At 46.6% G+C, this 15,700-nt stretch overlaps 1 protein-coding gene across 1 annotated transcript in view; it reads left to right on the forward strand.

Annotated features, from left to right (window-relative positions):
• The window catches only part of Gab2 (GRB2 associated binding protein 2), a 60,048-nt gene extending 44,472 nt beyond the window's left edge, over positions 1 to 15,576 (forward strand). Inside the window, exons 3-9 of the mRNA XM_055623312.1 lie at positions 6,378 to 6,952; positions 7,853 to 7,923; positions 8,856 to 9,120; positions 9,816 to 9,906; positions 10,413 to 10,515; positions 11,671 to 11,796; positions 12,399 to 15,576. Of these exons, the coding sequence (XP_055479287.1) occupies positions 6,378 to 6,952; positions 7,853 to 7,923; positions 8,856 to 9,120; positions 9,816 to 9,906; positions 10,413 to 10,515; positions 11,671 to 11,796; positions 12,399 to 12,542 (1,375 nt within the window). The 3' untranslated portion in view covers positions 12,543 to 15,576. The remainder of the gene's footprint in view (positions 1 to 6,377; positions 6,953 to 7,852; positions 7,924 to 8,855; positions 9,121 to 9,815; positions 9,907 to 10,412; positions 10,516 to 11,670; positions 11,797 to 12,398) is intronic.
• Positions 15,577 to 15,700: the final 124 nt, after the last annotated feature.

Consider the following 15,700-nt stretch of genomic DNA (forward strand, 5'->3'; position numbering starts at 1 on the left):
CTTCATCTGAAGCCTAACACTACAAGAAATATTGTGCCACTTTATCAGTCGCTGAGGAGAAGTCCCAGTGTCAATATACAGCACTAAATACGTATTGCTTTGCATCACAATAAAATTAAAAAAAAAACCTTTCAAGTCAAACTGTCATCAGTTGGGAACTTTCTGTATGTTTTATGACAAAGGTGCCAGTAGAGAAAGGAAAGCTTTTTAACAAATGATGCTAGAATAGCAGATAGGAACAATTTTTAAACTTCCATAAGCCCTTACTCATATCACACCACTCAAGAATTAATTCAAACTTTTAAGAGCCCTAATTACAAAAGTTACTGCTATTTCTATTCTCTGAAAGTTCAATAAGAAAGCATTTCTGACATTACATAGAAAAAGGTTTTTATATTGAATACAAAAATCAGAAGAGAAAAAGTACAAAAGGGAAAAAATAAAACAATGAAGCATTCTTTGTCAAAAGTAAAACTATTGGCCAGGCTTTGGGGTGCACACCTTAATCCCAGCACTTAGGAGGCCAGAGGCAGGCAGATCTCTGTGAGTTCGAGGCCAGCCTGGTCTACAAAGTGAGTTCAGGACAGCTAGGACACAGAGAAACCCTGCCTTGAAAAACCAGATAGAAAATGGGCAGGGTATGGGTATGTACACCTATAATCTCAGCAACTGCCAGAGGATCGTTACACATTTCAGGGCAGCTGGGTCTTCTTAGCAAGTCTGGGCCTGCCTGGGCCAGGCTTACACAGGCCCTGTCTAAAAAGAACAAGTAAGGCTCTGGAATCATCTCAGAGGAGGGTAAGAGTCAGAGATCAGAAGCACCAGAGCAAAACAACATGTTCTGGACATAACAGGGTGGCTGTATTTCTGAATTTACAGCAGCTCAGGTTGCCTGCATAAAACCTGTACAAGGTCAAGCCAATCACCTTCTAGCATGAAGTGGGAGGAGTTCAGGAGCGCCTCCCCCAGAAGGACAGCTGGGAGCTGGGAGGAAGACTTTTCTGAAAGGTGTGACTCCTGGTTCAGAAGTAAATGGACAACACAAATTGGAGTCCATACATTATTTAAAATAAATTATTTAAAATAAACAGAGAGGCCAGTGTGGTCTACACTGAGAGTTCAAGGACAGCTAGGGCTACATAAAAAGACCTTGTGTCCAAAAAGGGTCTTTTCCAGAAAGTGTCTCACTTTGTAGACCAAACTTTCCTTGAACTTGGCATCCTTCTGCCTCAACTTCTAATGTGAAGTTATAGGCGTATGACATACCCAACACAACCCATTTTTTTTTCCTGATGAGCAAAATTTTTGAACAGATATAGTTCATTTATAAAACAATAAAGATTTATAGGAAAGTCCAATAATATAAGCACAGATGTCCAGTCATTTAGGAAATGGAAATTAATGCCTCAGGGACATCAAGCACAGTGGAATATGCCTATGATTCCAGGACTTAGGGGCTGAGGCATGAAGATTACAAGTTTATGGCCAGCTTCAGCTGCACAACCAAACTTTGTCTCCAAGAGAAAAATCAGTTCTGGTTGCTCTCCGATGTCTGACTATGTAGAATGTGGTCAGGATGTAGGCAGACTTTCGTCGCGTCATAGTCTGGCACATACTAGTATGGTATGACATGCTAGCTGCTTCAGAGAAAAAGGAATCATGTTTGCAATTTTAAAACACTTTTACATTTCTTGGCTCACATGATCACCAAATTCTTATTGTTGGGTCAGGGCTGTGAGAAGAGAATAATAAATAAATTACTAAGGCAGTAATGCCAATTTATATCTATCCCCACCCCCGCCATTTTTATTTGTAAGGTGCATAAAGCTAAAGTAAGTTTGGCATCTTCTGGGAATAAAAGTACACATTATTTATTACTCTTTCCTGTAGTAATAGCATCTATTCTTCTTTCAACTACTAGGCAATATATGTTTTCGCTAAAATAACAAGTTTTCAAAATCCAGGTCTTCTACTGAGCTAAAATAGGTAACTGTTCAAAACAGTGTATATTGCCAAGGAAATTGTTTTGAACTGTTGTGTTAAGACAGAACTCTTTTGTCTTCACTAGATTTATTTTTGCCCACTAGTCTTTGGGGCAATGCTACAGACTCTAGCTTGTGTCTGTCTTGTTTCAAATGATGCTTTTAAACCTGTTGGAGGTGATACATTGAGGCAGGTCACATACCCAGAGAAGCTATAATTCTGTTGAAATCTGAAGGGATAAATTTCAAGTGATAAGATTCCAGTATCACTGGCCCAGCAGCAATATTCTAGAGGAAAATGGTGTGTGTAGGTAAAGTCAGCATGTTGGTGAGTTCCCAAGATATTTTCCAAGGAATTCTTTACTCCTTCACCCAGTTGCTTTGATTAACCAACTGCATCATAAATAATCTTGCATTTTATTTAGCTTCATAGGTGCAACATTGCCCTCTCATTACGTAGAAAAGGTGTGCTCATAATTGTAGCCAGAAGGGTTCCAGATACAAATTGATTAGTTGATCCTCCCCTTCTCTCTCTTCCTTCATTTCTCTCCTTTCTCAGCAAGATGTCACATATCCCAGGCTGGTCGAGAACTTACTATGTAGCCAAGGATCAGCCTGAAATCCGGATCCTCCAGCATCTTCCTGCTGAATGCAAACAGGCATATGTGGGCAGCAGGCACTTTACCAATTGAGCTACATCTCCATCCCCAATGATCACCTTATTTTTTAAAGACTGTGGCACATAATTTTCTATGTGTCACAAAGGGGCTTATTTGAGATTGGTACTAGAAGATGGCCCAAGTGATTTCTTACAATTGCCAATGACAGTCATTAAGATGATAAATGGTAGTTAAGCTATAAGTATTTATATATTATTTTCCCTTAAATGAGAAATATACTCAAGCCAGGAGTGGTGGCACATGGCTTTAATCCTAGCACTCAGGCTACAAAGACAGGAGGACCCCTGCGTTCATGGCTAGCCTGGTCTATAAAGTAATTTCCAGGATAGCTAGGATTATATAGAGAAACCTTATCTCAAAAAACCAGAGAGAGAAAAAGAGAAAGAAATACTCATTTAAAAAAATCAAACTATTCCTTCCATCATTAATATACTTAGATTCTAATAGAGTAGGAAAAAAAAAGCAAAATCATAGTACAGGATGAGTCATGAGATTATATAAAAGTGTATTTTTAAAATGTGAGATTATGTGGCTAGAAAAAATAAGAAACTTTTTCTAAAAGTCAAAGAGATATTAATACCAAAGCATAAACACAAAAAGAGTGTGCTAGCCCGTTTGCCGTTTAACTCCTGCAGCAGTCAGCAACTAGGAATGGGCAAGAGAGGCTTCACCAAATTTATCAATTCTTGGCATCTATCCACAGAAACATCTTAAGATGTCATGGTAGCAGTCCTCAATTAAGAGTTACATGAAAGTAGGAAAGGCTGGCCATAGGACTTCTGAGTACTTGTTTTTCTTCCTGTTGATTCTTACCTAAAGAGAATACTCTCTCATATTGGAGTAGGAATACAGAACAAGGAGGTTATTTTATTCTACTATGATTGCCTGGTGAAGCAATGATCAATCTCCCTACCACCACTCTGCTTCATTATTATCTGCAATCTACAAGGCCATTGCCTTCAAGAGTACATGCTTGTTTTTTAAAAGTGGAAAGATGTAGGCCCAGATAATGAACACATGGCAGTGTAGGTTAAGTGTTATGAGAGAAGCCCAAAGTACTGTGGATGCAGACAGAGAAGGGATCGTGGTGAAAGTGGGAGCAGGGAACCAGCTGTGCCTTTGTGAAGAAAAAGCTTTATGTTGCATTAGAAACCATTCCCAAGAGAAGTGTGTGATACCAGGGCTGAAGCATAGACGAGAAGGCAGTGTTTGGGAATGAGTAAGTAATTCTGTTGTCTACAGTGGACGATTCTGGGGCAAAGGAAACCTAGGATAGAACTTAATGGATTCTAAAGAGAAAGGTTTTGCCCAGGGATATGGCTCTGGGTATAACATTTGCTTATCATGTACAAGGTCCTGAACACTACAAAATAAAAATTAAAAATAAAAGCTAAGGAGCAAAGGTTTCAGTATATTAAACCAAAATGTTTAGACCAAGTTCAAGGAAAAGCACAGCAGCACCACAGTTTCTTTATTCACAGATTTATGTAATTGTGTGCCTGCTTTTCATCCCATCTACATTTATTAGTTCCTTTGTGACAAATACTAATCTGGATGCAGAGGAGAGTAATTATGACACGGTTTCTTTTCTGAATGAAGTCACAGTCTGATAGAAGAGACGAGTAACAATAGTCAGAGTACCAATAACAATTGATATCTGCTCTGAGAACAGAATTAAGCAAGTAACAGTTATGCTCAGAGGTAAGAGTAAACCATTTGTGCCACTGTTGAGGAATCTTCACTTGCCAGGTTGAAGTTAGAAACTTTCTAGTCTGGTGTGGCAAGATGTATGTAATCACATATTCAATCACAACACCCAGAAGGCTTGGGCAGGATCAGGAATTAGAGGTTAGCGCAGGATACACAGTAAGACCTTGTCTCCTAAGCAGAAAGGGTCAGCTGGGCATGGTGGCACACCACACCTTAAACTTACCAAGTTGTGTTAGATATCTTTGGCCCCAAATTGGAATGCCTCTATTTTGTCTTGCCACTGCTCTTTCCAGACTCACTCAGATGTGATGTCTGTGAAAAAGCCTTCCTGACACTCCACCCCCCCACCCCCCCAGGCAGGGCTAATATGCAGCCACTGACAGACTTATACTTGACTGTAGTGACTTGCAGGGATGGCACCTCCTGTGATTTCCAAGCACACAGCAGGCAGCACCTCTGTGTCTGCTGTGTCTGGCCTAGATGGAAAGGAGGGCATCAGCAAGTGTTTACCAAATGAACAAAGCAGAGGAGGGCATCCGGCAGGGGGTTGGGAATCCAAAAGCAATAATAAAATAAAAAGCACCAAAGACAAATACGAACACTATACCTGCCATTGATTCTCCTGCCCCAGCTCTGTTGTTCATCTATCCTGGGCCATAGCTGTTGGCCTGGTTATGTGTATGGAATTGACTGGAAAGGGAGAGAGAACACAAAACCTAGGGAGACGGGCTGAAAAATATGTGGGGGACTGAAACAGTACCTTTAGACACCAATGGCGCAAGTTACCGGAAACCTGGCCAGCATACCTGGTTCCCTTCAGCTGTCTAAGTTCTGGGTGCTGTTTTCTACCACCACCTGGTGGCCATATCTATAAATAGCAAGTTGTCAGTGAGGGAGCCAAGGGAAGGCAGTTGGTCCACAAGTGACCCTCAGTTCAAGCACCACCCAGGAAAATGCACAGGTCTGAGTGTGAGCCTGCACCTCATTCCGCTAAGAGCTCCAGGAGCTTGTTACTAGGTTTTAAAAGATACCTCTGATCTACAGAAGACAGAATTACTGCTGAAGGGGTGGTTCCTTGTCCTGCCCCCACAGATGAAATCCTCTAAGGGATCATCATAGAGGTAGGAGAGCAGACCTGGCTCCTCGCTACTCAAACCTCACTCTCCAGTTTACCAAAGTACTTACTCAGAACCCAGTTTTACAGAGCCTCTGGTCCCAGGTGGACCCGTAGGTATCATTGAGACTTACTTGGTTACATCAGGTAGAGCGGCGTGCTGATGTTCAGGAGAGTGTCAGCAGCAAGGCTAAGAACAACATAGACTGCCCTCTTTAATGCCTCCCTCACTTCCCACAGCCATCATTTAAAACAAGAAAGACAATACCATTTTCTGTCCTGAATATAGTTCCCAAATGGAAGTCATTTTACCTACATACTTTTAGATTTCTGGAGAACCAGATTCTCTCAAGCCATGATTCCTGGTAGAAGATAAGCCTATAGCTTCAGTTTAAACTGGTTATCTAAAATGCAAGCATTGATGCCCATGAGCTGACTTTAAAGTGAAAAAACTAAAACTCGGAGAGAAAATGACTTACTGTTTTCTCCCACAACTTGCCACTGTCTCATTGCACAGGTATGTATCCTGTTGTAGTTCAAACAGTGAGCAGACCTTCAGGGTGACTGGTTTATTTGTGTCTCTGGGGCCCAGGAAGGACCCTTGTTCCCTGCTAAGGACGGCCACAGTAGTCAGAGTTCACAAAGGTTAACGTTGCTGGAGCATATTCAGACTAGCTACACTAGAGCGGACTTTGTAAAGAGTCTTCAGAGCGTGCTTTTAATCAATGTTTTGGAGATGCCCAAAGTAGAAGTGCAGAGATCACACAGTTACTATGTGGCAGGACCTAGGTAAACCCGGGTCTGCCTGACACCGGGTTCCCACAGCAGCTAGCCGCATGATGCTCTGAGCCCCCTCTGTCCTCTTCTCATTGTCCCTCTCTTCTCTTCCAGGAGTGCCAGCTTCTCTCAGGGCACCCGGCAGAAGAGCGACACAGCCGTGCAAAAGCTTGCCCAGGGCAATGGACACTGTATCAATGGAGTCAGCGGCCAGGTCCATGGCTTCTATAGCCTTCCCAAGCCAAGCCGACACAATACAGAATTCAAGGACAGTACTTACGACCTCCCCCGGAGCCTGGCTTCCCACGGCCACACCAAGGGCAGCCTCACAGGGTCTGAGACCGATACCGAGGATGTGTACACCTTCAAGACACCCAGCAACACCCTGTGTCGGGAGTTTGGAGACCTTCTAGTGGACAATATGGATGTTCCAACCACCCCTCTCTCGGCCTACCAGATCCCTAGAACATTCACACTGGACAAGAACCACAATGCCATGACAATGGCCACTCCTGGAGACTCAGCCATAGCTCCCCCACCCCGACCCCCCAAGCCAAGTCAGGCAGAAACACCTCGATGGGGCAGCCCTCAGCAAAGACCTCCAATCAGTGAAAATAGCAGATCTGTAGCTGCCACTATCCCCAGGCGCAATACCCTCCCTGCAATGGACAATAGCCGACTCCACCGAGGTCAGTAATCTCTGAGACCAGGGGCCAGGGAGGTGACCCTGGCGTTCTCAGTGTGTGGCTAGCCCTTGGCCACCCCTAAGCCAAGGTAAATGTAAGAATTATTCAGTTCAGTGATACAAGTTGAGGCATTTTATGTGCAGTTTCCTTAGTAGTTCATCCCCGCCCAGCTGCCAGTACACACTCCAAGTAGACTCTGCCTTGGAGATGTTGGTATTTGGGGTTTGGAGGTTTAAATCATGCTGTTTATTTATTTAAAACTAAAACCAAAGGCATAAAAACAAACTTAGAAGATCAGCAAACTTCAAGAAAATAAAACAAAATGGGATCTTTGGGATATTTTTATATCAGCAAAAGCTCTGATTGGAGTCTGAACTTGCACTTGAACCCCTAAGTTCTATCCTCACTTATGACAGGCAAATTCCAACTCTGCAAATACCCTCTGTTCAATGAGCTCTCTTTAGATCTTTCAAAGCCTTCTCATCCCCCTGCTGTGACAGCAGCAAAGATGCGTCTCAGGCGCCCAGTTTCTATGAGGCCAGGCGCCCAGTTTAGAACTCTCCTATCAGTCAGGCTGTCTGAGCAGTCAGTCACCCTGAGCTGTGGAACTGAATAGCGCATGCACAACACGTCCCTGCTCTTCAAAGCTCACCTCCTGCTGGAGAGAAAAGCCAACATATATAATTAGTATAAGTGCCATTTCCAAAGTATTCCCAGAGCTGAAAGTGAGCCAAGTGGGAGGTATTAGAACTCAGGGCTGAAGTCAGGAGGTCCTCTGCAGATACGTGCATAGAAGACATGAGACTTGAGCAGAGCTTGTGAGCAAGAGGGGTGAATGCCCTGTCCTGTCAACATGGGGCGATCTCGTGTTGAATATAACCCATCTTCCTTCCTTCATCTCAGCTTCTTCCTGTGAGACCTATGAGTACCCAACACGAGGAGGTGGAGAGAGCGCCAGCTGGTGTGCCGAGTCTGTGAGTGAGAATGTTAATCTTTTCCTGGGCCCCTTGGGTCAGTCAGGGTAGGGAAGAAGCCACACATGTAACTAAAAGCACATCAGCCAAAGAATGATAGGATCTCCCTCAGGACCTGCCGCCTACTTGTCCCAGTCCAAAGTCTTAGGGAGACGTTTTTGGCAAGTAAAAATGATACCCTCCTCTGTGACAGATGTGCCCTGTGACAGACTGGAATACAATTCAGCAGACACACTCCAAAGGGAAGGTTCCTCTAAGGCAACAACCCTGGAGTAGGAACGCGGAGTAGGAACATAGCAGAAGTGGTGACAGATGACAGCTTACATGAGGATGTCAGGCTACCTCTGGAGGGGGTTGTCCAAGTTCAAAGCAAGCTGAGCAGGGCTCAGCCCACTGGAAAGACAGTGCAGAAGCAGTGCAGGGAGACGTGCTGTGCTGTGCTGAGAGTTGGTGGGTGGCTGTAGTATGGGCTGCTCTGCTACTGTGCAGGTCTGTGACCTCGGAGCCTGGGGTGAGCCCAGGGCCAGTGACTGCTGCACAGGGAAGTGTAGCTGACTTCATCCTTCACAGCCCTGGGCAGTGTCTAGATTGACTTACCATTGGTGAATCCTGAGCTGTTCCTGCTTTCTGTCTTAGCCAGGCATCCGGAACCTGAATCCCCCTAGCCACATGCCATGCTTGAGTATCCACAGAGTTTTGTACTTGAGTCTTATCACAAATTATAGGTGGCTCCCGGGAGATGCTGTAAACAAGAAGTAACTAACAGAGCATTCGCCTACTTCACTTCCGTATTCCCACATGCTTCCTTATTTGGTCTCAAGGTTTCCCTTGTAGCTTCAAAGTATAGCTAACCAACTGGAACGGCTTGGACAGTCTCACCTTATTTTTTACTGGGTACAGGTTTTTTACTCTTTTTTTTTCTTTTTTTTTAGCCAGGAAAGTCTGTTGTGGGTCGATCAGACAGTGCCAGCTCTGATGACAACTATGTGCCCATGAACCCAGGTTCTTCTACCCTGCTGGCCATGGAACGAGCAGGGGACAGTTCCCAGAGTGTCTACATTCCCATGAGCCCAGGGCCCCATCACTTTGACCCACTTGGCTACCCAACCACATCCCTTCCTCTTCATAGAGGCCCCAGCCGAGGAAGTGAGATCCAGCCACCCCCAGTCAACCGCAACCTCAAGCCTGACCGAAAAGGTAAGTCCAGTCTTTCCCCCATCTCACCTCTGGAAAGCATTACTTAGAGATGAGGTGGCTATTGGACTCAGGGGTGTGTGCCTGTGTGCAGGTAATGTAAACTCAGACCTGAGGTTTGTCTATAAGGACAGGTGCGGGATGCGTCACGTGGTCCACCGCAGGTGCACATGGTGAGCAGGGAAAGTGCTAGAGTCCAAACTGGATTTCTGCTGGCCGTGGCTGAGCAGCAGGGGTCCAAAGGGAAGAGCAGGCAAGCTGGACAGAGATGGAGCCCATGGATCTGGCCGACAGGGACTCTGAACACAGGAAGTTAAGACAAGGTCCTGTGCCATTTACGTTCCTTTATTTGATTTGCATAACACTGTCCAAAAGCAACAGCAGTAATCACAATGGCCATCTATATTCTGAATACAACTCTTGTTTTTATTAGAAGTCACAGACCTGAGGAGAATCTGTTGTCAGACCCACGAGTCCCATTTTGGATTCTGGAAGTCTTGGTTGCTATAGATACAGTGGCAAGGACGCATGCTTTCGAGTGTGAAGACACTTGCGTAGCTGGAGTTTGGTGTCTGTGAGAGTCCTGACTGAGCCTCTGACCAAAACAAAAGCGATGCCTTTGTAAATGGGCTTGGGTGCTACACAGAGTATGTGTCTATGTGGGGTAGTGACTGATTCCTGAACTCTTTTCACTGTAGCAAAGCCAACACCCCTTGACCTGAGAAACAATGCTGTCATCGATGAGCTCCCCTTCAAGTCACCTGTCACCAAATCGTGGTCCAGGGTCAAGTGAGTGTTTATAGAGCAGGAACCTGGTGTCAGAATTGATTAATAGCTGGCCTGGGGTTGAGGATGCCAGGATTTTGATGCTAATGCTATCAGGCACTTTGTTCGGTTTCTGGTCTTTATTACAAAACATATGGGATAATCACTTGGAGAGGGGGACAGATGTGTTTTGGTTCATGGTTTTAGTCTGTGGTCACTTGAGGCTTGTGGCTGGGTGGGGAAAGCATGAGAACCAGAAAGCAAAGAGCGTACCTGTCCCGGCTGCTACTATACACATTTAAGGTGGGTTTTCCCACACCTGTTCTAGACCACATGCCAGTCATCATCCATGTTTTCTTTCTCTGTCTCTTACTCGTAGGAATTGTTTTCCTCATCTGTGAAAGGGAAATGATTAAAATGTCCCTGTATTCGATCTTAGTCTAAGAATGGAAGTGTGACGCTCTGTGGGTCAGGTCTGGGGAGTAAGAACCGTAGCTCCTCGGGGTTCACTGTCTTTTTCTGTCCACCAGCCACACCTTTAACTGCAGCTCCTCCCCGTACTGCCGTCCCATCTCCACACAGAGCATCACCAGCACAGACTCAGGAGACAGCGAGGAGAACTACGTCCCTATGGTGGGTCCTCAAGCCTTCACTCCCATCTTTCCTTCCCAGCTCAGGCCACAGTCACCTTGTACTGAATGGAAGTTGGCCTGCTGCTGCAGGCCCCTCCTGCACGCACGAATGTCCAACAGCAGGGGCTGTCAGCCCTTAGAGAGGTAGCTGTGCCCAAGAGGCCTGTGTCTTACAGACCCACCTGGGCTGTCGCTCTCACTGCTGTAATTCAGGCGACACCATGGTGCGCCTGGAGAGACGGGTATTTAACTCCCTCCAGTGGTGAGAGCAGGGGTAGAAATACACACAGAGCACGAGACGGCTCCTCTATGAGGTCACCGAAAAGGGCACAGCTGCCAAGGCTGCCAAGATTCACAGAACAGATCAAACATTAAAATGGTATCGACTCTTACTACACTCTGACCTTGGACATATTTAGACATAAGCTGCTGTCGTAAGCTGAAGAAGGGGCCAGGTGTGGTGGCACATGCCTTTAACTTAGGGAGGCAGAAGTAGGTGGATCACTGTGAATTCGAGGCCAGCCTGGTCAACAAAGTGAGTCCAGGATAGCCAAGGCTACACAGAGAAACTGTCTCAAAAAAACCGAAAAAAAGAAAAAGAAAAAAAAAGCTGAAGACAGGACCTTAGAACCTCTCACATGGAAAATGGCTGAAGAAATGAAGTCCTGTCACCCAGAAACAAGGTGACTGACTGTTCAGGTTGTCATGGAGAAGGCCACCAGCTGCTTGTGACCAGGTGTGATAGGAAGCTCCAAATCACCAAGTATGGGAGAATGTTGTTTATCAGGGACCTGCGAACCAAGGCTGGGTCTTCAGGAGAGATAGTACCTAAGACGTGCCCTGAGCCAGTCTAAAGCAGGCGGGTATAGGGAATTAGCACAGGTTTGGTGGTCCGAAAACACGCCTGGCTCTTCACACTCCAGCTGTGCGAGTGCAGGTGATCTCTGTACTTCCCGAACCTAGGTTTTAGCCTTTAGTGATTTGAACAGTAGTGAGACCCACTCTCAGGACTGCTATGAAGACTTAGATGAGAATATGAGAAGTCACAGTGCACTGGCTCAGGGCAGGACACTGTACGGGGGCTCTTGCTCCCAGAGGAGGTTTTCCAAGTGATGGTTTGGGCTGTTAAACTTACCAGTTTTACTCTTTGTCACAGCAAAACCCAGTATCTGCATCACCTGTTCCCAGTGGCACTAACAGCCCAGCTCCAAAGAAGAGTACCGGCAGTGTGGATTACCTAGCCCTGGACTTCCAGCCGGGCTCCCCAAGTCCTCACCGCAAGGTACCTGGAAGCTGGGGATTAGGGAACCCATCCCATCAATCCCTTTCCAGAGACATTTTACATCCAGTTTAACTGGGGTCAGTACCCACCTCCTTGCCAGGAGATAACGCCCACAGGGATTACCCACAATTACAAAGGGATTCAGTGTTCAGTGACCAGGCTAAGACAGGGACATCCTATCTCCCTACCCTTTTTATGAGAGAGAGAGAGAGAAGTCTAGATAAGGCCCAGAACCCCAATGGAGACACAGTATCCCTTGGAAGAGACGTAGGGGTCTGGGAAAGCCTCACCAAGAACCACTCTCAGCCCAGGTAGCAAGGAGGAATCCCACCTCAACATCCCCTCAGCTTGTTGTCCACGTTTCCCTGGAAGTGTGGCCAAAGGAAGATGAGGTGGAGGGATTAGTGAAGGCCTGAACCAGTAGCAGGGCCCACAAGTGGCAGGTTATCTGGACAGCTGGGAAGCAGGTGTCAGCAGGCTTGGTGCCGCCAGCACATGACAACTTCACTTTGAAGTCCACCCTCAACACAGATAAGACCTTGAGGCCATTCAAATTGATAGCCTTATAGGTAACTCATAGGCATTCCTTTTTGTCCCCTCAGCCATCCACGTCATCTGTCACATCGGACGAGAAGGTAGACTATGTCCAAGTGGATAAAGAGAAGACCCAGGCCCTGCAGAACACCATGCAGGAGTGGACAGATGTGCGGCAGTCCTCAGAACCTTCCAAGGGTGCCAAGCTGTGATAAAGGGGGCCACCGAGCTCAAGGGCCACAAGGCAGCTGCTCAGAGCTGGCTCTTCTTTGTCACCTCCTTCTCCATCCCTTTTCACACCTCCTCTCTTCTGTACCACTTTCAGCCTTTAAAGCACTCAACATCAGGGACCCTGGCCCTTCCCCCTCAGAGGCAAGGGCCTGATGGAGACACTTCCTCTACCACTTAGGGTCCACCTATGACTTCTGTCAATACTAGCTGTGCCTCCACCACCTTAGTTAGGGGCTGTTGCCACAAAAGCCTCCTGCTTTGGACCTATTTGTCTGCTGCTTGGACTCTTGGAGGGAGGGCTGAGGCTCTGAGCTAGGCTCATGCCTCATGTCTGCTCACCGCTCTCTACCCTCTACCTCAGGGCTGCTTCTCCATCCCCAGAGGAGGATGATATCCCAGGGAGCCAAGGGCCAGCAGACCAAAAGTACACATGGGCTTTCATATCCCTGCTAGTTTTGGCAAGGGAAAGGCAAGGTGCCACAGGAAGAGATGGGTGATGGTGGAAGTCAGAAGTTGCCTGAGTGAAGAAGAAATTAGATCCCCAGGCCCAGGAGGTTAGCTGGTAACCTGCAGGCGGACCCAATATTAGGCCATGGTGCAGGACGGCTATAGACTGGGAAAGGCAAAGAATGAAGGACAGCCGAAAGGAAAACTAATAATGACAAGCAACAAAGAACAGGGCTTGGGGTGACAAGGCCTGGATCTAGAGGACTCTGCCACTCTGTGACAGGCAGTCCTCTTTGCTGGCAGTGATGGAGCGATGAGGCAGAGTGGGGAAGACAGTAGGGGTGATTTGGGGTATGGGAGGCAAGGGGACCCTGGGACAGGAGTGTGCTAGGCACAGAGCAGTGCAGGGACACTGCGGCAGGGATGGCACAGAAAGTTTCTAGTAGGTAGGAGGGTGCAGAGAAACTTAGGACTTGGGAGCCACGCAGGACATGTAGCAAGGGGGGGATGTGTGTCCAAAGGGCCTGATGGAGAGCCCAAGGTCACATGCAGGAGTGCAGCAGGGGCCAGAACACAAAGGAGCCATACTTTGACCAAGGAAATCTAGGGCCCACATGAGGGGCCAGAGAGAAGCACCTCTGACCTCATGCCAGGCCAAGTCTTTTTCTCAGCGTTTCTCTGTTGTCCTCAGCTGCAAGGCATGGTAGAAATTAACCCTCTCCTCCCATGGCTTCAGAGGTCACCAGAGCAGAAGGGATGGGAATCAGAGATCACCTAAGGCTCCTAAGATAGGGCAGGGAGATCTGAATGTGTCTGTGTTGAAAGTTGAACAAATTTTCAAGCATTTCAGAAAGAAAAAACAAAACAGGGCAAACCAGCATTTCATTTTGTTCTACATGAACAAGCTGTTTCCAAAACCTAGGACCTTTCTGCAATTAGGGGTACACCTCACGTCTCTCCTCTAGAGAGCCCTATCTAGAGTTCTTCATGGTAGGCCCTCTTCTCACATTAGGATGGATCATTTAGTAATGTTTGCCAATCCCTGTGCTACAGATGATTCCTACCTTGTCCCTAACAGGAGGTCACAGACGGTGAGAAAAGCAAAAAATAAAGACATAGAAAGGGAAGGCACTAAGGGAGACTGAGCCACGGGGAAGGCAGGCAGCAAGGAGAGAGCAACAGGAGTTTTATGCAGAAAAGGTAGGCAGGGCTGGTCCATGGAGGAGACAGAGATGAGGGAGGCCTCAGCTCTGGGAACAGAAGATCTTTAAAGATATGAAGTCAGCCTTCATACTGTCAAAAAAATAAATAAATAAATAAATGGGGCTGTGGTCAGTTGCATTGAGCAGGATTATAGGGCTCTACCCTATAATGGCTCTACCCATCCTTACAGTGCCCTTTGAGGCCCTTCAGCAGGGTTCCTATCTGGCTTTGGACCGGTACTTCTGGAGCTCATAGCAGGTCCAGGTAACACTGGCCTCAGCAGTCACCCACAGACCCCAGCACATGTGGGTCCACCATGTTCTAGTGGACCATGTGAGTACAACTGGCTGCCATTTACCAAGTCTAGTCTCAAGGCCTCTGTCTTGCACTGGATCCAACCTTGGAAAGCTGAGCTCTGGCTCACAATTCCCAAACTGCTAGCCATGTCTAATATACCCACCCTCCAATCCCCAAATAGGAAAAGCCAATTCCATTTAAAAAAAAAAAAAAAAAAAAAAAAAAACTTTTGGCCTACCCATAGGTCAAAATTCATTCCCCTGGTGGCTGTCAAGGTCTGAGACCCAAGAACACTCACCATCAGCTAGCATAGCTCCCACAAGTACCTGTCTTGCAGGGACTCTATCAGCTCCACTCTGCAAGGCTAAAGTTTAGTAGGAACAGTGAAGAAAGGAGAAGGCATCTCCTCGAGACTTGCCGGGCTGCGGCATGGGATGGCTACAGCTGACACTCTGCAGTGGCCTGGGTGATCCTTTGAAGGTCTGGGTCACTGGAGGGAGCGGGGGAAGCACACAGAACATTAGCTGTTAACTGTCTCCCTCTCTATCTGGATTTTGCTGATAGCTACATTTGACTCCATGAAAAAAGTCAGTCACATTCCCAGAACAGAAGCACAACCGTTCTGAAGTTACTGGAACATGGGCTCAGGTCCACCCTGTCTTTGGGTCCTTTTTCTGCCAGTGGCTATAATCCCAGCCATGGCTCCCTCTCCTCCTTCAACAGAGCTTTGCAAGCTATGAGGGAAGTAGCTTTCTTTTCACTTGGGCCTTTGGCTGGAAAGTGTGGGGAAGCAGGCTGCCCTTAGAGGGGCCATCCTTCTGGGACTTGCCATATTTGGGGCCTGGGACCAGTAGGAACAGCCAGACTGCCAAGGGCGCCAGTGGTGATTTGTGCCGTTCTGGTATCTGCTGGTGTGTGTTATGTAATCTGTTGACTACTTGTGTCTTGAAACTTAGAATCATTTCACACAGGATTGTCGCTACTTGTTGGGAAGAGAACATGAAGTAGAAGCAGCCTAGTCTTATATCATGTCTTGTTACCATTTAAGATTGACATTTAATTTTTCAAGTCATTGTTGGTGCCTAATCACTTAAATTATTAATTTATTCTGTTTTCAAAAAAAAATTTGTAACATGTATTTATCGTGTGAGGTCTGGGGGTGGGGCGGGAAATGTGTTCAAAAGACTCCTGT

The sequence above is a fragment of the Psammomys obesus genome, unplaced genomic scaffold (genome assembly GCF_907164565.1).
Source record: "Psammomys obesus unplaced genomic scaffold, mPsaObe1.curated_primary_1811, whole genome shotgun sequence".
Lineage (NCBI taxonomy): Eukaryota > Metazoa > Chordata > Mammalia > Rodentia > Muridae > Psammomys > Psammomys obesus.